General features: G+C 34.5%; 1 protein-coding gene across 48 annotated transcripts in view; it reads right to left on the reverse strand.

The window, feature by feature from the left end:
• Positions 1–25,297, reverse strand: part of Nrxn1 (neurexin 1) — a 1,041,346-nt gene that overhangs the window by 118,081 nt on the left and 897,968 nt on the right. For 35 of the 48 annotated variants that reach the window (XM_070025560.1, XM_070025561.1, XM_070025582.1 and 32 more), the window contains 2 exons: positions 5,904–5,993; positions 4,212–4,531 (listed from right to left, as the gene is read on the reverse strand). In XM_070025560.1, coding sequence (XP_069881661.1) covers positions 4,212–4,531; positions 5,904–5,993 — 410 coding nt within the window. The remainder of the gene's footprint in view (positions 1–4,211; positions 4,532–5,903; positions 5,994–25,297) is intronic. The other 13 variants (XM_070025590.1, XM_070025588.1, XM_070025601.1 and 10 more) reach the window with 1 other exon arrangement.

Below are 25,297 nucleotides of genomic sequence, written 5' to 3' on the forward strand. Positions count from 1 at the left end.
AAGAGGGGGAGAAAAGGGTGGGCGAGGGAGGAGGGGGAGGAGAGAATGAGAACTCAGGAGGCTGCAATCTGGAGTATTAAAGATTGATGTCAGTACATTTTATTAGACGTTACTAGACTTCATCTCCAAACTAACTATTCCTGGCTAGGATGTGGCCCAAGTGGTAGAGCATTAGCCTAGCAATGTATAAGACTATGAATTCAAACCCCAGAACTGCAATAAGAAAGCACACAAATACAGCCTTTTGCCCATTTATATAAAGACATTCATGCCACAAAGATACTGCTAGATTCTTCAGAAGAAGACAGAACACCAAGCAGCTAAAAAAATAATCTCCCGTGATATTCCCTCCTCAACAAAAACTCTATGCTATCGTTTATTTTTTTTCCAAATATTTTCTTTCTGAGAATAGCCTTTGGGAAAATGTCTTCAAAGAAGATAACTACAGGTCTTAAGGAAACGTTTAAAAATTAAATACTGGAAATAAAATAAGTCTTATAATTTTTCTGCATATCATGTGAAATACTGTAAATATTGTCATTTACACAAACAAGAAGCCATTCAGTCAGAAAGCTAATGAAGGTTCCCACTATTCCATTTTTGTAAGTCATTAGCTTTCCAAAGTAAACTTCAATCTGAAGATCATCATCTTTTAGAGGAGAGAAGTATCTGTTTGTTTTTAAACCACTTTCACTCATCAGGAGGAACAGAGGTAGAATCTTACAGGAGATATTTCGATAAATGCTCTCGTATTTTCTGACTCAGAAAACTGAAATATATGTCTCACTTATTCCTGGCCCTGCAGGATAGCTGAACAAACTTTATCCCATCTACTTAAAATGAATCCAATTTAATTCTGCTTGACCAAAAAAAATCTGTTTTCATAGTTCTAAACATGTAATCAACCCAAAGGTACATTGATTGCCATCGTAGCTTAAGTGGTTCTGTGTTATCCCTGAAAAAAATCATACTCTGATTGAACCAACAGTCTAGTTACAGCTTTTGTGAAAATAGAACTATCCTACCTATGGATGAGGTTCAAAGGACAGATGCAGCATTTGATTTGTAAAGAACTTACAGACTTGCAACTAGTCCTGCGTATCACTCTCATATTTACACTTCCTGGATGTGGAGCCATTCTAACAAAGAAATACTTAAAGTTGTACATCTACCAGTAATTTCTGTATATTTAGGGGGGCAATTGAAAATGAATTTTGAGGTAAGAAAAAAAGATAACAAATTATTCTATTACTCATGAATAAATTTATTTTCTTTCCTCCTTGGTGTTCTTCTATAGAAGTGTATTGCTTAGAGAAAATCATGGTGTGAGGCCAGCCATGGACAAAAGTGATAGTCTACTGGAAAAATGGGGAGATATAATGCTTAATCTGTAAACACTTGTACCTCAATAGGACTTTAACTCAACCCCCAATACTTTCCCCCAACCACTATTGCCAGAATTGAATATTTGAAAGATATTAATCAATCAATTAATTAATTTGAAATTAATTAATTAATTTGAACTATATTAATTAATTCAAATAATCTGCTTGTTGTAATTGGCCTATGAAAAATGCAAAAATTTAAAACAACTGTTTATAAATAAACCCAGTAATCCTTAATTTAAGTCAATATCTCTTCAAATGAACCAAGTAATCACTAATTGATTATATCATTTGGTTCTTTAAACGACTGCTATCTTTACACACAGAATAGGCTTATAGTTGGAAAGACTTTTCACTGGTAATTAACAAGAAGTTAACTATTTTCTTTATCATCAATTAAAGCTACAAAGGGAATTATTTTTATCTCTGAGTATCTAGGTATTTACCCTTTCAATGAAACATTTATTTTGTACATTTAAAAATCTATCTCATTTCTTTTGTTTCTTTTGTATGTTCTTCCCCCACAGTATAACCCCTGTTTTCACTGTGTCTGACTCCTGTGCCCTGCATCTTGTATATACATTTTTATAATTTGGGGAGGGGAAGGGATATAACAAAATGCTTAAATAAGGATACAGGTTGACCCATTGTAACAATGAGTTGTACAAGACACTATGTTGAAAATGAACTTTACAACTTTGGGGGGGAGGGAGGAGTTGGGAAGGTGAGGAGGAAAGGGATGGTAGGAAAAAAACAAAGGAGGAGGTTACAATGCTCTATAAGAAATGTACTCATTACCCTACTCATGTAACTGTAACCTCTCTGTATAGTATTTCTACCATAAAAATATATATGGAAAAAAATCTATCTCATTAAGTAGCAAATAGTAATTGTTAAAATACATTAAAAATGCCAATGACTCTTTCCTTATTTCAGAATATATCTGATTTATATAGGAGTTTTGGCAACCACAATTTCATTAACAATGAAATAATATTACTAAGTAAAAATCTGATTATTTAAAATTATTTTCACAGACACATTTCCACCCTTGAATTTATTTGAATGCTCTCTTAAGCAGTATTTCATGTAAAGGGAATTGTCTGTTCATTTCTTTTCTCTGGATCAGATTTACTTGAGCCACTTGCTTATCATTAACTCTACTGGAAGTTAATCACAACAATATGAAATCATTAACAAAGTCCTAGGAAAGAATATCAAGCAGAGATATTGGGCAAATAAAAACCTGTCTAAAGTCACAGGTTTTTATCCAAGTGATTATTTCCATACTACCAGCAAGCTCATAAATCTAAACAAAATGGAAAATCCACATGATGCTGACCCAGCTAAGGACCAGCCCGTGAGGGTAGGAATTTTTGTTGTCAACAGATTACCAGGTCTAGAACACTGTCTGACATGTGTAGACAGTAACCAGTAAGTATATATTGGTTAATGTCCTGCAGTCAAACACAAATAGAAAAAGTAATAAAGGAAAAGAAATATACTTAAAGGAAAATAAGCGCATATAAATGTACAATATGCAATACAGGCCTGTGCCACACTTAGGAATCTGCATGGTTTACAGATTTTTGGTCTTTTCTTCTAGGAAAGTTTTTTTTCTTCCTCTCTTCTGTCCCTATCATTTCATCCTACTCAAAATAAAAATAAAAACTATTTGGTTTTTTGGGGGGGAGGGGTCAGGGAAATGTATGTTAATTAGTAGATAAGGGGCTGATATAAATAAAACTTGATTTCTATTACTTTTCAAATCTTATAGTCTTTTTCAAGCATTTGGAGTCAAATCAATTTTAAAAATAATTTAAAAATAATTAGTGTTACCTCTCTCTTTGAAAATGCAGTGTTCTAGAAAAGTAAAGATCATGTATTTGGAAAAGCTTCAGGTGTTACCTACTAAAGACATTTACTACTGACAGCAAAATAAAACAATTGAGTCTGGACCAAGAAATATGCAATTTTAAAATAATTATCCACTGAGTATGTGCAAAGGCCATAAGTATCACTAGAGATCTAATAGTGTTTAATAGTCTTTCCACACTCTTTTATCTTTGCATTTTCCGATGGAGTATCAAGAAGTAAATGAGTATGTAATTTTTAGAAAGCAATAAAATAGGTGTGTCTTCATGGTATGAATTGATTTACAAATGTATGTCACATTTTAAAAATTTTGTCTTCCAAAAAGTTTTGATATAATACTTAACATGCTCATTAAAATGAATTCTAAGTGAGAACAATTAGTCACATCTCATATAAAATATCTTAACTCAAGAGGTAAGTAATATACTTTATATATTTGTGTTTGATAAGTAATGGCGAGTTTTCTTCATAAATATCAAGAAAATACACACATTCTTCAACAAAAAGCCACATGCCTACCAGTTTAAAAACTTCAGACTTCCAAACACAATAGAATTGTTCCAAATGATACTTCTTTAGGATTAAATTTACTTTCATTTTATTTTGAAGAAGTATTGACCTTAATAAGCAAAGCCCTTTGACTATTTAACTATTTACTTACTCGTTCATCAAACTTAAAAAAATGAAAGTTCTATGTCATTAGCAGATAGTCTTCCAAAGCCTGGGCTGGTCCACAGTCTCTGAATCAAACTAACAGCCAACCAATCAACATAAAGCCTTTTAAATCAACAAACCTCTAATCAACAACACATATACATTTCCTCACCCACTGAATCCATTGCATTAAGCAAGTCTCAAAGGAAGCCAGATGACGGAAAACAAGCCATGCAAGCTGAAATCCCACTTTCCCATACAAAATCCCAAAGGGAAGAATCAAAGGCACAGGTTTACCTGGCTAATGGGTTCTTTCGTGGGAGGCTTTCCTCTTCTAGCTGTGCTGGTAGCCAAGGTCGTGGTGGTCTCCATGATTGAGGTGGACATCTCAGACTGCATGGCAGTGGCTGTCGACTCGGTTGTCATAGAGGAAGGCACTTCACCAACCAGTCTCACATTTCCCACTATGGCGATGTTGGCATCGTTTTCGGCTGCCATATTCAGAACTTTCAAGCCATTGTAGTAAAGCCCAGAGAGCTGGCCCTGGAAAGGCTGGCCCTGTTCTTTCCCGCCAATTATTATGGTTGCTTGGCTATTGAAGATTGTGAGCTGACGCCCTGTAAAAATAACATTACATACATGCAAAAATGTTGATTGTGAACACTACATTCTACAAAAGATGATAAAACAGATCTTTCATGGGGTGGATAATGAGAGCAATAAACTATAAGAGAGACATTTGACTCATAATTCATTGCTTATAAATGAAGTGTCCATGAAATGCATAGTTACTGGCAAATACTTGTAAATTCTCAACTTATTGTAAATGTCGTGCTTTTGCTAAAAGACCAATCAAAGATAGTACAAATCAATTTTTAGTAGATCCCCTTTCTTTTTTCTTCCAAGATCATATATTGGTGGTCTCTTAAGTCTTTTTAAATTTAAAAAGTGTGACATAGTTAACATTTCAAGTATTTGTCATCCTGAAAATACCTCTGACAGAAACTCATCTATAGAAACTGAAGTCTAATTGTAAATTTTATGATAAATTTTTCATAATTCTCAAAATGTCCACATGTATCTATATTCCAGTCTTTAGAATGTTTATCTTTTTGACGGCATTGTTATGTCAATTATTTGATTTTTTTTTCCGGCAATCACACTGAAAAGAAATGCATGGTTTATACTGAGCATGTCAGAGACAAAAAACAAAATTCCAAAATATTTTTTTCTGATTGGCTTTCAGCAAGTCTATCAAAATAAAATAAAATGAAAAAAGAAAAAGAAATAGCTTTAGATGTAAAAAGCGGCTTCAGGAATGATACACAAACCAATGGAGAAATTATGGCACATTTCCATCAAACAGCAATCCTTAGAAACAGTACCATGGTCATCAAATTGAGTATCCAGTTTTAGCAGATTTCTCTCTGCTCATAAAAAGCATGCACACAACTTTAAGTTCAGTTTTAATTAGGGCTGGTTCCCTTAGAAGGTTGCAAACGTTAAAGGGACTTCATTTTGACTGGCAATCCATATTGCCCACTATTTAAGATTCCTAGAGTTTAAACAAAGAGTTGTTGTTTGGTTGTTTTTTGTTTTCAGGACCATAATAAAGATATCAGAACTACATGTATTTTAGTTAATAATTTAGAGGCTAGAATATGGAATATAATCTATGAATGATTTATCATTTTGGGTTAATGCTTGCTGTGAGTACCTTCATAGATTGAGTTAGTGGATTATATTTAACAGTCCCTTTAACCTTAAGTTAACTGGGTAAGATTATTAAACCGCTGGTACGTCTAAAATGTATAGAAATTATTATACAAGGTATGCAAATATTACTAGCTACATTTTACTGTTTTAAATTTGTTTTTAATTTAGTTTTACGGAAAATTTATTTTTTATGTTTATTAGTGTTACAATGAAGTACTACTTGGTTATGTTCAAATTATTTTTTTATTTGAAGTTTTAATCAATGTTTTTTACCTTTGTCGAGTAGCCATTCATCAACTACTCGACCAAGTCGATATGGAATTCGCTGTCTAGCAATCGCCAGGCGCTCGTTATCATTGTTTCCTTTAAAGTTTAAAGAGACATTTCATTGGTTAAAATCTGTAAGGTCAAAGGTTAAAAGTTAATACTTAAAGCTTGAGCTATACAGTTGCCACATGATTTTTTGAAATTTGGAATTTTAAAAAGTTCTACCTAGAACACTTCATGTTTCAGACTTGTCATTCATTCATTTATTTTATTTTAGCAAACAAAATTATTCCTAAGTTAATTGAAAATTAGAAATCTGCATTTGAGCTAGGTTATTAAACTTATGTTATAGACAGACCCGAACAACCAATTTAAACAGCATAGAATAGCTTTACAAAAAAAATGACCATTGACCTCAGGGTTTTGTCTTTTTGATGTTTCTTATTAACTAGTTAAGCATGTTCAGCTGTAACAGGTTTAAGTTTTCAAAATACATTCAACCTCTTATTCCAGATTAGTAATTTATGAACACCAAATTTCACACCACTTTTGGCACACACAGAAGCATCAGCAATAGGCTCACATGCTTTATTTCCTATTGAAAAAACATATTTCCTCATTCATTTCTTTTAAGTAAACCACAAAGTCCAAACAGTTCTCCTGTGTTCTATACAAATTGGTTTATCAATCACATGGACATCACAAGAGATTTCATTTTGCATCATCCAAATATGTGTTAGGAACAGGCTTTGACAAAAGTGACTTTGTACACTCTTCAGTGTCAGGTGAAGGCTGATACTGTTATGTGGAAGCATGGAATATTCGATTAAAATTATATGTATATTTTATACTCTCTAATATCTGATTTTCTTTTATTAAGTTGTTCTACAAAATGTATGATTGCTTAAGGTACAAATACATGGCATAAAGAATGGTCCTATTCATACATCTAAACTAAATGAAAGCGTCATTTCTTTGAATAAAAGCAGTCTACTAGAAACATTATTTTGTTTGACCTTGAATAATGCTGCCAAATACATGAGAGTTTTTCTTGATCTATAAATCATTTAGGAAGAATCTGGGCTGACATCTCAGGGTACAATTGTGTACATTGCAAGGAGAGACTTTCTATTCTATGAAAATTAATGAAATTTTGAGCCAAGACATTTTGGCAATAGCTTCAATGAGGAGGAAGAGGTGAAGGAAATCTTATATGACAATACTACCCACATAAAGAGATTGGTGTCTTTTGTTATGAAAAGCATGAAGTATGTTTCTTTTCTCAGATTCAGAATACTTTATTAGTTGCTTTCACTTTTTTAATGCTCTACTTATCAAAATAAATATAGCCTAATATCGGTCCTACCCTTTTAGAGAAATAGAAATGTCTTTTAGGCTTTATCAATTAGTCATTCTGATGGTGATATTTCACACACTAGTATTTAATCTAAAATGTAGCTATCAAAGTTAAACAAAATACAAACTTAATAAAAACATTGATATGCATTTCTTTGTATTGTGTAGTCACTTAAGTAGTGTAAAATTGTATATTATAAAGTGGGAATATATTTGGGATGAACTGATAACTTTTTTAAATGATACAAATCATTTAAAAAACTTCCAACTTGGTTGTCATTACAAAATTGTTCTCTTTTGTGTGCCTGAATATGTATATTTTTAAAATATGCTAAAAAGTGTAATGTTGGTTATTTTAGGGAAGTGTGATTATTGTAGAATTATGTGATTTTGTCTTATGTATGATTTATATAATGACTCCAATGTATATGCATAATTTTTTTATCAAAAATGCATATCCTTTTTTGTGGACTTCTTTGTTACACAATATTCACACCCATTTATTTGGGTGTACATTTCCTGTCAGCCTTATGATTAGTTGGGCCCCCATGCTATTTTTCATGCCAGGGTGTTCCCATCATCAAGAATGACCCACTTTTCTCCCAGATGCCATCCAAAGTCTTCTTGCCTAATTCACTTCACAGTCCTTAACAGGATTTCCTGAATCTTTCTAAATAAATCCCACCCACTTTCTACAGACCAATCAATGACTAATCACACCACTAACATACAATTCATCTAATTGCCTTCAAGGAAAAATATTTCATATCTTTAATTAGGTGTTGGAGGAAATCTATGATCTTTCCAACTTTACCTCCATCTCCTGACCATCACTGACTTGCTCTTCTGTTTTGAACCCCGGAAACTCCCTCCAATTCTTTGAATGCTCTTCTTTCTCTTCTCTGGGACTTGTAGCTACTTTTATTGGAGGGGTTTTCTTTGCTCCTACCTCAACCCTATTTTTTCTAAGCTAACTATGACTTTTATTAATGGCTGAAAATTGCTTGCTCAGGAGCTATATACCTTGATCTCTTCAATTTGGATTAAGGCATCAGCCTAATCTAGAAGATTCTAGTGGCTCCTGACACATTCCTGTTAGAAATAATCATTAACTTTATAATGTGTACTCAATACACACACATACACACACACAACTTTTCTATTAAACTCGGATAAAACATCACACAGATGTCTATTAAATATCTGTAGACTGAAATAAGATATAAATTTTGTTTTCAGTTCTGATAGTTTCTGTAGCACCATTCATCTACATAACTTAAAGGGATATAGAGAATGTTGGAAAGCAAATGCTTGTGTTCAGAGAATAGACCACATATGCTGAGCTTCCTTCTGGTTATGAAACCAAAACATTAAGAGTTCATTCTGTGAAATTGATGTGTAATCAGATAGTGTTTTCTACAATTAAATAGATGTCTATCTTCTAAATTCTTTATTCTTCTACTACAATGAAAAATGAATCATTTCAGTGGTGAAATTCTACACACAAAATGCCATTAACTAAATGGACACAGCTACATAACAAAGAGATGACAATGTAATTTTGTTTTGTTTTGTTGGGGGGCAAGTTCTACTTATGTTGACCTCGCTGGCCTTGGACTCCTGTGCTCAAGGGTTGCTGAGGCTCCCACAGAAATGAGCCTCGATGCCTGGCTACTCCTCTTACTGAGTACAAAATACTTTAAATGGTTTAGATTCACCCGGATTTATCTCATAATTTTTATTAGAATGGGGAAAATGAAGTGTAGAAACTGAACTATTATTTTAAGTAATTTCTCAAATTGCATTTCATTTCTTTAAAAATTTATTGTATTAAATGCACTAAAACTGACCTACCCCTCAGACTGAAAATAATTCTTAATGAGCATAAAACATATACGAAGTATTGTGTGCTAAATATTTGCGTATGTTTTTAATCATCTACTAAAATGCTGTTCATTAAATATAAGATCACAGAGATTAAAACTAGAAAACAAGAAATAATGCAAGTGTTTAAAATATTACAGCAATAATCAATGTCAAAATACTCACAATTAATTATATTATTATTATATTATATTATATATAATATAATATATTTTATATATTTATATAAATATATATATAAATATATATAAATAAATATATATATATATTTATATATATATATAAAAATATATATAAATATATATATATATTTATATATTATATATAATATATATTATATTATATTATATTATATTATATTATTATATTATATTATATTATATTATATTCAATCTTGCTATAGTATAGCTCTGGATCTTATAGACAATATAAAGGTCATAAGCTTTCAATTTGATTGGCAAATATCAAAGACAAATATAAATTCAAATTTTATTTTTATTTATCTGTCTCTTGATTGATTGATTGATTTTAGTTGGTTTGGGGTCTAATAAAAGACACACTTGCAATTCTGCTACAGTCAAAGAAGCAGGCCTAGACTGATAGTTGAAAGTAAAAAGACAGAAAAGACACTTCAAAATTCAAGGGAATCTTTGGAAAGATATATTTCATCTCTACATATTCTAAATTAGAGAAGAAGAGAAATCAATAATGATGGACTGCTAAATGATATATTCATTTTCCATTAGTACAAGAGACCAGGAAGAATTTGAACTTAAAATGGTTATAAAATGCAAAGGGTCACCATTTATTCACATAGATTCTATTTATGAAAACTGAGCACTGTAATGAATAGTTAAAAGATAACAATTCATTTTCATATTTCTTCTCCTTTAATAAAAGCAGAAAATAAGAATATCTTTCTGACTCTTTTTCCCTCTAGTTAGCTTTGTGTGGTATCATACTAATTTATACTTCTACTCAGTATGGCCCCCTTAACATGCCTGTCTCCATGGAAGTAATTTGCTACCAATGGAACTTCATGAAAAATTTATGTTTATTGCTGAAGTATTTTTGCCTGAAAGAAATTGTGTCTCCCTTCCTCACCCAGAGTAACATCACTAAAACCAATTGACAAGAACAAGATCTAGTTGGGTGTGGCCACATAGATATAGGATGCTGGATTTAATAGATACTTCAAATAAGGTTCCAGGAGTGAAGAAAAATGGAAAGGAAACTCTGATCCTTCATGGAATGTAGCACTTTCTATTTTAATTAAATCTAGTTGCATATTCACTCATGTGCAGATCAGTTATTTTTATACACACACACACACACACACACACACACACACACATATACACACACACACACACTGCCTATGTTTAAACCTAATTTCCAACATGATGGTATTTGGAACTGATTCAGTCATGAGATCAGAGCCCTTCTTACTGGGACTGGAACCCTTATAAAAAGGCCCCAGAAAGCTCCTTTGCTTCTTTCTACTATAGGAGAATCCAGTGAGAGGATGTCTGTTGGTAGTACAGGAAGTCGATCTTCATCAGGCACTAAGTCTGCTGTTGCATTTAAGAGCAATTGTGAGATATATATTTTTGTTGTTTAAAAGCATCTGTATTTATTGTACTTTGTTTTAACAGCCCAAAATGATTTAGACACAATGCATCAAAAAAAATTATTGGGACTGGGAAGGTGGCTTAGTGGTAGAGTGCTTGTCTAGTATGCATGAATCCCTGGGTTTGATTCCTCAGTACCACATAAACAGAAAAGGCTGGAAGTGGTGCTGTGGCTCAAGTGGCAGAGTGCTAACCTTGAGCAAAAGAAGCTCAGGGACAGTGCCCAGGCCCTGATTTTAACCCTTAGGACTGGCAAAAAAAAAAAAAATCTTGGTTGTACTTGATGGTGGTAATTTTATGAGTTAGGAGACTTTAACAAAAAAAAAATTGAAAGAATCAAGGTAATCAGCAAGGACCAATAAAACTAAAATCTTTCACTTGGGGTTAAACTTTATGGTAGAACAAGATAAAGGAAAAAGAAATTTGGATGGCAATTTTATACCTTTTGGGAAGTAGAAATAAGCTACATGAGTATCTTGCTATGTGTTGCTTTTTTTCTGGCTATCTTAAATCTTCATTCTTGTGTAATTTCTCCTTGAAAGTAAAAATCACAGTTTTGATGTGTCATCGTCAGAGCCTTGGATAATTTTTTTTAAAGTAATGATATGAACCACAGATTTGTTCAGAAAACTGTGAAACTAAACAGAAAAACAAAACCCAAAACAACCCAAAGATACTTGCTTTGTTTGAAGGTTTCTTGTATATTTTTTAACATTGGGAAAGGAAACACAAAGGAGTTATGAAAGTTACATATACTTCAAGAGAAGATTGAGAATCTGTTTTGAGACCTTTTGATTTTAAATGAGACTATGATGGCTGCATGTGATTGAGTCTATAAGTCAAAGTTTAACAGAGACTTATAAGATGACTCTAGTTTTTAATGGTCACATAATTATCTAATTCTAACTAAATTCTGTATGTATAGTCACTACAGAGACCAAAAACTACAGTAATAACCAACTTGATTACCAGAAATACAAATGAGTGGATTTTGAACAGCACATTAACATCAGTTGAGGATGAAATTTTGATAAAAATGTACTTGTGCTAATAAAATATTCGCCTATATATATCACTTTATTTTTTGGTATTACTTTGAAGACATATTTGACAAATACAAATATATTTGGCTCCTGCCTGGCTTTCCAGTTTAATTTTGAGCTACTTAATTCTACCTCTATGAACCCTAGTCGCTATATATTTTTTAATTCCTTTAGATATGTCAACCCACTTTGAACATAGCATTGTCTTTTTCTTATACATTTCCTGCATTTTTGTGTACTCCTCAACTGTCCATTCCAGCACACACACACACACACACACACACACACACACACACACACACACACACACACACACACACACACCTGAGTCTAGTTAAAGTGTCTGCTTTAAATGTTAGTTTATGGCTTTTCCAGGAAGCATTTTTCATGTTTTCTATACCTTCTATACCTTATCCTAGAACAGTATACATTTTGAAGTACTTAGTAGTAGTATTTATAATCCTGATAAAATAATTTCACACAATTGATTCTTGATGGTGTAGGTTCTTGGGGATGGGAACCATATCTTTCTTGTTCACTGCTATATGCCTTGTACTTAACACAAGCTGGGTACATAGTTGCTTTTTGTTAAGTTAATTCTATTTAAATAATTTGTTGTCTGGTAATGCAGTGATGCTTATTGTTTCAGATTTATGAAACATGAGTGGAGATGTAGGTCAGTGGTAGAGTGATTACCTAGCATGTACATGACTCTTGGGTTTGTCTCTAGTGCCACACACACACACACATATACATACATACATAAACATACACACATACACACTCACATATAGGATTCATAAAGCAGCAAGGTGGTTGGTATTGACTGATTCAAAATATATAATAGGACTCAGTAATCATGGTCCTTTCCATTAATTAGGGTTTTTACCATTGGGAAAAACAATAAGGCAAGAAAAGCTGTTAAATGTTTTATGCTTAAATATAGGCCATCATATTCATTCCTAAGTGGGTCCAACTATAATACATTCATTTTGGTCAATAAATTAATATCACTTGAGATCATTTTCTTTTAACTCACAAAGCAAATGGTTGGTTGGGTCAGGGGAAATTTCTAAAATTGTTTCATTTTTCTAGTGAACGTGAGATAGTCTTGTGCTCAGTGAACCTTCAGATATATGACTGATTGCCAAGACATTCTTTTTCTCAGACTAATTTCACTAGTGGTATTTGAAAGAAGATAATATGTATGCTCTATCAGGAGTTCCTGCTTCCAAAGTCCACCAATAAATACGTCACTGGCCAGTAAGGAAAACTGCTTACTTTTACCTGAAGCAAAGGCCATCCAAAATTTGGACTTCACAAAATAAGTGGCAGAAGTTAAGAATCTTGTCTTTATCATGTAAAAGCAGAGGTCTTCTGAGGATATCCAATACATGACAGATTCATTCAAGAGAAATGCAAATGATTTTCTGGATTCTCACTGAAATGACGATAGATGACAACCAGAACCTAAAATTGATTCCTTTCTCACAATAGGGCTGGACTAGTTATTTAGCTAAACTAAATTTCTTGTGTTCTGGGAAAAAAAATAGCTTTTCAGTAAGAAAGCAGTCATATGGAAGAATAAGTGAATGATGGAAAAGAAAGAACTACTAGAAAAACAGGAATCTTGTATCCAGGAGATCCCGTGCTTTTTCTATCAAACTTTGTGTTAATGGTTGCAAATTTCTGTGACAGATTTTTCCATGGGAAATTATTTCCACTAAAAACTACTGGTTTTAGAAGTACCTTAAAATTTACACACACACACACACACACACACACACACACACACACACACACACACACACACACACACAGGTTCACAAAATATTCTTGTTTTCTTCTGAAAGTTATATGATGCATTTCTATCATTAACTAGTCTTTCATTATTAAATATAAATGACCAGCTTCTGAGATAGTTCTTTTACCATTGAATAAGCCTAATTTGGTGGAAATGAGATGAGATTCATTTAACCTTCAGAGATTTCTGGGACGACTTGGTGACCTTCTGACCTCTCATAGATTTCCTGTCTACTGCCTTGCCATGATGACAACCACAAGGTCCATAGCTACTTCTGTCTCATATCAAAAACAGCGAAATGACCTATGGGAGAATAGTGAGGAAAAGCTCTTACCAAATCTGGGCATTCATATGTTTACAGAATGATGGTCAATCTATGTTTTGTGCATTTTGTCTCTTGTTTAACTAGATTCTCCCACTTATTCTTGATAATGATCCCAGGCGATAAGTAACTTCTTTTCTTTTTTTATGTTTTGGTTGGTTGTGGGGCTTGAACTCAGGGTCTGGGTGCTGTCCCTGAGCTTTTGCCAATAAAGGCTAGTACTCTACCAATTTTAACCATAGAGCTACTTCTAGTTTTCTGTGGTTAATTGGGGATAAGTCTCATGGACATTCCTGCTTGGGCTGGCTTTGAACAATGATCCTCTGATCTCAACCTACTAAGCCACCTGCACAAGGCTACTTTCACTTTTGTAGATGGAAAAACAGAGGCTCAAAGAGAGAGTGTAACTAGAACCATACCATATCCATAGTGGAAAGAGAAGCTGTTGGAAATCAGGTATTTCCAATTCCAAAACTATTCCATGGGAGTGTTCCTGCAAATGTCTCTTGACATCCAGAATCATAATGGCTTTGTGGCATTGTCTCACATAATGGAAAATGTCATGGTCTTATCTATAAAAATTCCTTCTTATATAGTTTGGGATGAGATTTCCCCCACAGACACACAAATCAGTTACCTCCCCAAATCCTTGAGGATTCATCAAGAGGCTATTATTATCATTTCTGTTTTATAGATTAAGAGGGTAAGGCAGAGAGATAAGTAAAGTGATCAAAGTCCTATTACCAGTGAGAAGGCAGCAAGGAATAGAATATAAATTTCTTTCTTTTATAGCACACTCTTGATATGAATACCCATGTGATCTTGGTTTTTTTGTGTGTGTCTTTATCCTCAGCCTGAAACCCAGACATAAGAATCAATCACCACATTCCTTGCTTTCTTGATGCTATCCATGTCCAGAAATGAGTTGGAAAAGACAAAAGGGTATAAGTTATAAGACCGTGTATTTCAGTGTCTTGTAAGAGAAGAAATACAGAACTTTCCATTTCCTCATTTTTTTCTTCTTGCTCATCTCTTACCTCTTCATTTCCCTATCTTTAAAGACCCTGGTTTCCACATGGCTTCGTAACCAAAGTGTGAATTAGTATCTACCCTTCCTGGAAATGTTCCAGGCTTCAGAAGGATTTCACCTTCCTTCTCTAGGTTCAATACTAAAAGTGTTTATCTTTAGTATGGCTTGAGAAAATGGTAGGAAAGCAATCTGATACACATTAGTCCATTCGTCAGCACTGACTGTGAAGTCTGGAAATATTGTGTTAGGCAAACATCAGCATATCACATGTATTCTACTAGAGGGTGTGCACTTTAGGAAGTCAAGGGGGAAAATTAGTCTAACAAAGACTGATAGAATTTGATGTCCAGAATAACAGATAGAAAATAGATTACTTGCCATAACTGCAAATAGTCAATTGGTTGAATGCAGTTGTGACAGAAATTCAGAGGGAAAAGTAGATTCGAAGAAAATAATTAGACCAAAGTAGATTAGAACAAAGAAGTGTGATCATTGTTGGCGGCTTACTCCTGTCATCCTAGCTACTCAGGAAGCTGAAATTTGCGGATCACAATTTAAAGTCACAGCAGGCAAACAAATCTGTGAGATTCTTATAAACAATCAACAGCAAAAATCACGAACTGGTGAGCGTGGCTCAAGTGGTAGAACACCAGCTGTGCATGAAAAAAAAAGCCAAGCAAGAGTGCAAAGCCCTGAATCCAATGCCAATACTGACTCCCAAAAGAAAACAAATATGTTAAAAAATAAGTTATGACCAAACACAAAGGATTATACAGATAGCTATTTATCCTATAGATTCACTGGAGATGTCAAATAGTATGATTCCTTAGAAAGCCAAAATCAAAGTTCAACAAAAGAAAACACCAGGAACTCAAAAGTAGTGGCGTGAGGTCAAGGGGCAAGGGATAAATGAATGAAGAAAAAAAGAGGGGGAAATGCAGACAGGAATCCAAAGTATATCCTACAAAATTAAGAAGAGTAAAGGGAAGAGTGATGAGAGGTTGGATGGGTGAGGAGGTTGAAAAGGGTGACATTGAGCAAGATACATTGTATTCATAAACTGCTTTGTTAAATGGCACCTTCTTTGTACAACTACTTAAAGATAATAGCATGGATTTCAGTGAAACAAATACCTAATAAAAATGTGCTGATGATGTGGACACTAATTTTCAGAAAGATGATAATTGGTGATTATGTTTCTATCGCTATCCTCTCATACATCTATTTTTTTTTTTTTTGGATCCAGTCGTGGGGCCTGAACTCTGGGCCTGGGCGCTGTCCCTCAGCTCTTCAGCTCAAGGCTAGCGCTCTACCACTTGAGCCACAACGCCACTTCCGGCTTTTTTCTTATGTGGTGCTGAGGAATCGAACCCAGGGCCTCGAGCATGCAAGGCAAGCGCTCTACCACTGAGCCACCTTCCCAGCCCTCATACATCTATTTCTTAAATATACTTTCTAATAAAATATAGTCTCTAAAATGGTCATGATATAAATAACTATGACCATATTGACAATGATGACTACTAAATGTAATAGTCTCATGTTGACTGCATCATATCTTGTGTCCATCATGAGACATGAAAAAAATAGTACATATGCTGTTAAAACTACTTAGTAAAATATGATGTAAATTGGCAGAAATTAGAATGAACCATGTAAAAGCAAAAGTCTTTGTTAGACTAGTAGAATTATGGAGGATTGTTTAAAATTTTTAATGTTGCACTATTAGCACTGTTTCAATTTTCTCCCACTACTTCCTTAAACACATAACACGGTACAAGTGTTATCTCTACAATAAATGCAGTATCTTAATGGAATACAACCCAAGGGCGCTGTCAGTTATCTTACTTAGTTCACACAGCTGCAGAGAGCATGCACTGCTGAAGTAGGACAGCACTCTGTTCGTGACTAATGCTTCAGATGACATCCAGTCTCCTTCTGTGAACAGTAGGCCTTTGTATCCCGTTAAACAATACCTTCATGGGAGACTGCTGTGATGTTGAGCACAGAAGGCCACAGGCTGTCTACTGCAGAGTTTTAATGGTGCTTTAGGGGAAAAATTATAAGCTGAGTGCATGTCTAACTGACATGAGAAATTCTTCCTCTGTGTCTCTCTTATATGGAGAGATCTAGTGTTTTCTTTATACAAAGGTTTCTAGAGGCACTGGCTGACATTAGCTACTTATATTCAAAATATTTTTATTTGGGGACTGTCTCATCAGTTCAATGACAAATAAAGTTAGGATTGTGCATTTTGGATCTCATTGGATGTGGAATGCACAGTAATTTATACCTTTCTTCCTAAGCTTTTACATGCAGTTCATTTCCCAGTGCAAAAAGACTAGCTTTCACACCAAAAATCGGCAGTAAGAAATAAAAAGGATCAGAGAGACTAGCAGACAACCAAATATAAAACCTATTCTGATTAATTGCAGGTCAGACTTTGTGTCATGCATACTTAAGACATCTTTTGTATTAACTGTGTTGACTTAAGACAGAAGAATGAATTAATGGTTATCAAAACCGGGCTCCTGACTGACATTATTAACAGTGAAAAGTTTAAAAATGCAACCTAAGGGCAGCCCCATATTACCTTACAAATGGCATTGTGGCATTTTCCTAAATATGATTATTTTGAGCACCTTCTAAATCATAATGTCATAACATTTACACTAATCCACCCTAATAAGAACTTAGATCTTTGCAAGCTCTTGATTTCTGAAAATTAGAGAATTCTATGGAACAGAGGAATTTCTACTAGTCACATCAATCTTGATGTTCAATCTACTCTTCCTATTTAGATTGGACTTTTGACAAGGAAATAAGTGTACAACTCATATATTGTATGATATGCCCAATAAATGGCTCTGAGAACATTTATTACTCTCCAGTGAAGAAAAATGGATCAGATAAATATGGCAATCTAATTCTATTTTCAATGGACTTAAATCTCTTTCTTTTATGTGTGATTGTAATGTCAAAAGATTATTTTAAACCTATTAGAAAAAAATGGGTTTGTCAGCTCTGCACAAGTAATTTAAGATTAGATACAATGGACAGACTGTGGTATAGCTTTTTGTTTGTTATTAGATTCCTCAATCTTATAAAAGGTTAAAACTTTTGCATATTTTCTCTTTTGCATATGAAGAATATGGAGGTGAAATAACTCTCACAACTTATCCTCAATAAAAATAGTCAAGCCTGCCAGCAATTATTTCTTGAAAGTAAGCTCTCATGGGATGAAACAAGAAAACTAACGATGAATAAGTTACTGGCTCTAATTCTGGATTCAAATCCTGGTTTCATTATTGATTAAATTCTGCATAACAGTAGATCAGGAACCTAATGTCTCTTGGTTTCGATTTTCTCACGAATGACATAGGTAATTATAAGAGTGAAATCTAATATATATAACCTCACTATACATAATGCTTGGCACATAGTAAGCATGAACAAATATTAGCCTATGGCTTATGGTTGTGTCTTTATTTATTGTCTAGTATGACTTGCCTTATATAGCATACTGAGTGATATATGCTTTATAGGAAGTATTTTTCACCCACCTTACCACAGCAAGAGAGTTGAGACAGGTGTGAAGAAGGGTAGAAGATAAATCTATATTTCTTTCCTGAGGTGACTGCAGTCCAGGAAACTAGCTTTATGAAAAGTGATGTTCATTGTGCCTTTATATTCCTCTCCTAAGAGTATCCTCCTTTGGTCTCACTGTGTATACATGCCTGGGCACTTGTATTAGTTATTATGCCCTGGTATATTTTAGATCTAGCTTCTTCATATGAGAAAAGACATGTGATAGTTTGTCTCTCTGAGCTTGGCTTAGTGAAAGAAGTGACTCTATCTATTTAGAAGTTCTATACATGCTTTCGTAGTGACCCTCTCTATAAAAGCCCCATACATGCTATATTAAAATCACTGAGGTGCCACCTTTGTTCTCAGAGTTTTACCCATGGCTGCAATCTAAAATCTGAGAGTAACCAATGGGAACCATTGAAAAGAAGCCATTAATGTGGAAGTCTCTCTGTCTCTCTCTCTGACTCTCTCTCTGTGTCTCTCTTTCTTTCTCACACATATACATACACACACATGTCGCATGTCAAGTACATCTGGCTGGAAGGAAGATGTAACTGATTGATCTTTTGTTTTCCTTCTTTCCTCTATCCACTATATGGACACACACATCTCTAACCACCCAGACTTTCCTCTGCCACAGAAGCACCCCATGGCTCCCACAGCCACTTCAAGAAGAGAAAGGCAAGAAAACTTTAGAAGGTAATAAGTTTTAGTTTCATAGTAAGTTGTTAAGATGATGGTGTAGAGCCATTATGATATTGATGTTTTTCTTTAAATATTTTCAGCACTGAAGAGTTAAGAGTATACAAATTTTAGATGGAATCAAAGAACTTCAAGTGAATGGCTATTTTTGCATACTCCAATAGTTTATTGAAGGGAATTAAAGTTAGGGATTAATTTTGGTTTAGGAAATATCATTATGAGACGACATTCCATTAATTGTGGCCAGGGCAGACTTGAGTAGCGTAATATAGGTCCTGCAGGGGCAAAGATCAACAATTAAAATGCTAAATAATGCAATAAGCAAATTGGACATTGGTGACTCAGGACTACAATCTTATCCTACTCAGGATGCTGAGACCTGAGGAAGGTAGTTCAAAGTTTGCCCAGGCAGTAATATCTGTGAGACTCTTGGCTCTGAATAACCAACAAAAATGCAGGAAGTGGATCAGTGGCTCAAGTGGGATAGTGCTACCCTTGAGCAAAACCATCTAGGAACAGTTGCCCAGATTCTGAGTTCAATTCCCAGGACTGAAACACACACACACACACACACACACACACACACACACACACACACACACACACACACACACACACAACACAATTAATATAGATAAGAAATGATTCTGTGCATTTCTCAAGCTAAATCTGTAATTTTCTCTACTGCCTTTCAACAAATCACCTTAAACTAGCTGTGACTTCTAGAGAAACCCTAAATGAAAAGCAGGAAAAAAAAACAGAAGGGCAAAATTACAAATATGTCCTAACAGATTTGAGCTGATGCTCTGGTGGTTTGGACAATAGGAATTGATCCCTCACATAATCTTCTTTGCCAAAAACTGACCACCAACCCTAATTCATGTCTTTCCATCTTCACTGAACTACTGTATCATACTGTATCAGCTCCTAGCTTGGCTCCAGACACCCATCTTTGCACTTCCTCTTTTGGCCTATTCACCACATGGGACCAGAAAAATTAATTGAAACCATGTGTCTACTCCTGTAGATCCGCATGAGATCAGGATGATGTTTGATTTTGTTCACCATGTATCTCCTCCAGCACAGATCCAGACATATTGAAGGTTTATACAAATATTTGAATGTCTTACTAAACACATTAATATACTGTACCTCCTCATGTACAGTGTCTCTTCCATTTTCTTTTATTCTAGCATGCTTTACTAATGAATCTCTACTCTGGAATATTTGTGAAGCTCATTCTTGATCCTAATTTTTGTCTTCTATGCCCTCTAAATTCTTTTTTGTTCACAAATTAGTAACTAAAGTGGTGATTGCTTTTCTTGTGTATTAGAAAGTAAAAAATAATTCCACAGGCGCTGTCATGAAATCAACTCCTTTCACAATACTCTCTGCTATTGGTAGAGATATGCACAGATTCTACTCTGGATAGGATAAAATGTTATGAGTGCTAATTCATTTTTAGGAAATCCTCAGGCATTTCAGTTAGAAACACATCGCATGTAAGCCCTTAAAGATAAATATACAGTTGGATGTTTCAATCACATAGCAGAAAACCATGAAGGAAATAAAACTGTATATTGTATCAATTTGGTATTTAATGGCGCTTATGCCAAAGATAATTCTGCAATGAATTTTTGGGTTTTCTTCACACACACACACACACACACACACACACACACACACACACACACACACACACACACACACACACACACACACACACACACACACACACACGATTAGGAATGTGGCATACAAAGAAGAAAAAGAAAACAATTTTAGCTTGAAAAAGAGGAATGGCTGGGTGGGTTTCCAGTTCTGCTATCATGCCAGGTATAGCCATGGATGCTTTATTTGGCTGGTCTTTTTAACTGTATTTTTTTTTTGTCTTTTCTTTTTTGGTTCTGGGGATCGAACCCAGGACGTTGCACTTGCTAGGCAAGCGCTTTGCCACTGAGCTACGTCCCAGCCCTCATATTTGGCTAGCCTTTTGAACAAAAAAAAAAATTCTAGAAAGCCACATTTTCCTATGAAAGAAATTTTCTTTAATAACTAAACTGAGAGATCAAAATATAACATCATTTCAACAATACCTAGTTTTTCTACATTTTATATAGTATTTATCATTTAGCTGAAAATTACAGTTAATATAGCACTAGATGATGCATTTCTTGTCCCAAATGAAAGATTTGCTTCAAGCATAATAATTTTAAACCATATTTTTAAAAACTATTTAAGGGAGAGTGTATAGTTGTGGAAGTGTGAGGGAAGGGATGATAGGGGAAAAACAAAGGAGGAGGCAACAATATTTGATAAGAAATGTACTCATTACCTTGCTCATGTAACTGTAGCCCCTCTGTACAGTATTTTAAGAATAAAAACTTATTAAAAAGTATTTTTAATATGAGGCTCCGTTTATGGAAGATAGACAATTCTGCTTAATTTTGTAGAAGTAAAACAGAACAAAAACCAAACAAAAAGCCAACGAATGCCAGATTTGCATCCCAATAATGCACCCATCAATATATTACTGAAGCTTTTCAACTCTTACCACTCATGTAACATGGGTATGACTTGTGACACTATTTTTAAGAATAAGATGCAACCCATGTGTGTGGGAATGATTCCAGGCTGTTACTGCTTGTATAAATGACACAGGGTTGCAGACCCTGGGAAATGAAATGACTTTGGAGAGAATGTGATCCAATTTCCACCTCACATGGGGAGATTTTCTTGAAGATCTTAATTTGGACTCGAGTGGGACAGAATTAAAAGAGAGTATGAAAGGTACCACAAGTTCATTAACATCCCAGTACATTATCTCATAAATGTATTCTTGCTCATGTTGTTTCCATTTTTAAAGTAAATATAGAGAATATGAAAAGAACCTCAACCCAAATCATGGTCAAATAGAATAGATCTTGTTCTGGCTTGACAAAACATTAAATATTCCAATTTCATCATATAAATATATATATATTCTTTCTTAACCCCCCTCTTTCTCTCTCTTTATGTAGTGTAATAGAACTCAGGACCTGTATATGATCATTAAGCACTATACTACTGAAATATATCCTCCGATTTCATTTTGTGTGTGTGTATGTGTTTCTATGATATTATTGATGCTTTAACTCAGGGCCTGGATACTGTCCCTGAGCTTTTTCATTTAAGACTGGTGTTCTAATCACTTGAATCAGAGCTCACTTCTGGATTTTGGGGAATTTATTAGAGATAAGTAAGCCACCATTGCTTGGCAATGGTCATGCTTTTTGTTGTTGTTTACCTTTTTTTTGGGGGGGGTCCGGTCATGGGGCCTGAACTCTGGGCCTGGGCACTGTCCCTCAGCTCTTCAGCTCAGGGCTAGCACTCTACCACTTGAGCCACAGTGCCATTTCTGGCTTTTTTCTTTTTTGCTTATTTGGTGCTGAGGAATCGAACCCAGGGCCTCAAGCATGCAAGACAAGCACTCTACCATTGAGCCACCTTTCCAGCCCCTTGTTTACCTTTTTTGAGATAAAGTTCTTAATATGTTTCCCTGCTTGGTCTTGAACTTGTAATTTATTCAAATTGTATATCAGATAGATTAAAATATTGGATACTTAGGAAGTATATACATGGTTTGTATCTGATAACAGGAATAGAAAGAGAGAGAGAGAGAGAGAGAGAGAGAGAGAGAGAGAGAGAGAGAGAGAGAGAGAGAGAGAGAGAGAGAGAGAGAGAGAGATCTTACTTCATTAGACTAATAGCATCATGGATATAAAACAATAGCAATGAGAAAAATTACTCAAGATTAGTGGAAAAGAATAAATGAAATAAAGAAAAATGAAAATAAGTGGAAATTGAAGTCCAATATTGGACTCAGCTATTACTTTGATGGAATAGTGAGGAAGATTTTGACACATGTATAATGAGGAATATTTTTGTCTGAATAACAACAACTAAGAATTCAAAGGGTAGGATGCTTGGGATTTAATTTATATAAATTATGTAATAATAATTTAATAAGAGTTAGAATTTACTTGAATTTTGCAATATACATGTTTATAGAAATGATGCTCAGGTATGATCACCACTATTTATTTACTAATAATTTGTTAAAATACAGCAGAAGTTACCTGAACATTATCCAGATGGACATAGTTAAATTCACTTGGCCACCACAAACTGAGACTATGCTCAACTTCTCTTTGAGCTCCCATATAGAAACTTATATCATGTCCCTAAATCCAGGCCCTATTTCACATACTCAAGGAAAGTCTGTTTTAGTTTTTCAGTCATTGTCTAGATAACACTCAGGGATCCATAACTTTAATTACTAATGTTGCTATAAAGTTACCACAGGAGAGTATGATCACATTTGATACTATTTTCAGACCCATAATCACCTCTGATCTCCAGTTCACTTTCTTTCATGATTCAATAGACATAAAAGCCAATATATGTCAATTTCTTCTTTCTAGAATAGATCAGGATTGTTCTCCTATGTGTTTTACCTCTCTTGTAGCTCTCATAAAATTTGAAACTTACTTCCCATAGTGTACTTAATTCTCTAATTTAGCCTTCCTCTAAGGTTTTACCTCAAACTCCTGGGGAACCAAAAATAGTGTTCTTTGATTCCTATATTGCTTACCTAATCTCTCACAGCAGGAGGGCAATGTTGAAGTAAATATTAATGAATGCACACCGAAGGATTAAAAAGGTAGCTGGGCTTTTGGATTTTCATCAAAGCCTACACAATTATGTAGATCTTAATGTATGTAGGAAATGAATGGGGCTATATCATGAGCCTATCCTTGGCACATTAAAGAATTATATCCATTTTCTGATGCTTCCTCTTGCTTATCTTTTCTCAATGCTTTCTCATAAAGATGAAAAAATATTTGAGAAATATCTTTATGCAAAAAGTAAAAATCAATTTTAAGTAAAAAGATGCACATGATTCAAGATATATGAACCATGTCTAAGAAGAACTCCAGCACAAGATTTGTGCATTGATAAATTATTTTAGATGGATTAAAAAATAAAGATTTCAAATCTGATCATAATTGTTTTCTAATTCCAGCTCCTCCATCTCGACAAGAATAAAATCAGCCCTACTCCCAAGGTTACTTATAAGTAACTTAGGTTAATTCTAATTCCTAAGGTAAAAGGCAAACAATAGTTGTAGTTCTACAGGCAGATGTGCTTTGAGATAGGTAAAGTGACAAAAGCTTCAGATTGTCCTGTTTTGTTCCTCTTACATAGGACTGTGAATAGTGCATTTCTCTATTGTTGTGCATTTGGGCCTGCTTGAATAATTATTTATTTAGGACAGTAACCCAGGCTGGCCTTGAACACACTTTCCTTCTCCTTCAGCACACCAAGTGCTAGAATTACAGGTATGCACCACCATGCCCAGCTTTGAGTGGTAACTTTTACTTCTTATCATTAATGGAGTCAGAAGAAGGGAGGACCTGGGATGATTGAAGTATAGGTAAAATCCTGGTCAGCCCGAAGTGTTTGGTGAAAAATGACAAAGTGTTTTCCTCCAAGGACTCCACCTGTACCAGAGCACATGACTAGGCAATCTAAACTCAGAGCTGACTTCAGCCTCTGCTCATCCCGTGTGATGGGAGTGTGATGGGAGGCTATGTGGTCTGCCCACCACCTCACAATCTCTCCAACTCCTGTTTATTAAAATCCACATGATTTTCTTTCTTTCTTTCTTTTTTACAGTGAAAGCAAGGGTTATACTGTGGGAGAGGGACATACAAAGCAACAAAGAAATAATCTTATAAGTGTGTTAGAAACAATCCCATGAAAGAAAAAAAACATTTGAATACATATCTTAGGATTCATTTCCCTAACATCACCTTATCTGACCTTTTCTGCTTGACTCAGACATATACTAGATATTGCAAATAAGGGAAACCATGGGACCTATGTTTCTTTGGGCTTGGCTTACTTCACTTAATATAATTTTTTCCAGGATATTCAAATACCTGGTTCCTCTTCTTAAAATCTGCCTTCATTACCACAAATCACTCCATTCTCTAAA

Source organism: Dipodomys merriami, unplaced genomic scaffold, assembly GCF_024711535.1.
Source record: "Dipodomys merriami isolate MVZ:Mamm:240054 unplaced genomic scaffold, mDipMer1.0.p SCAF_17, whole genome shotgun sequence".
Lineage (NCBI taxonomy): Eukaryota > Metazoa > Chordata > Mammalia > Rodentia > Heteromyidae > Dipodomys > Dipodomys merriami.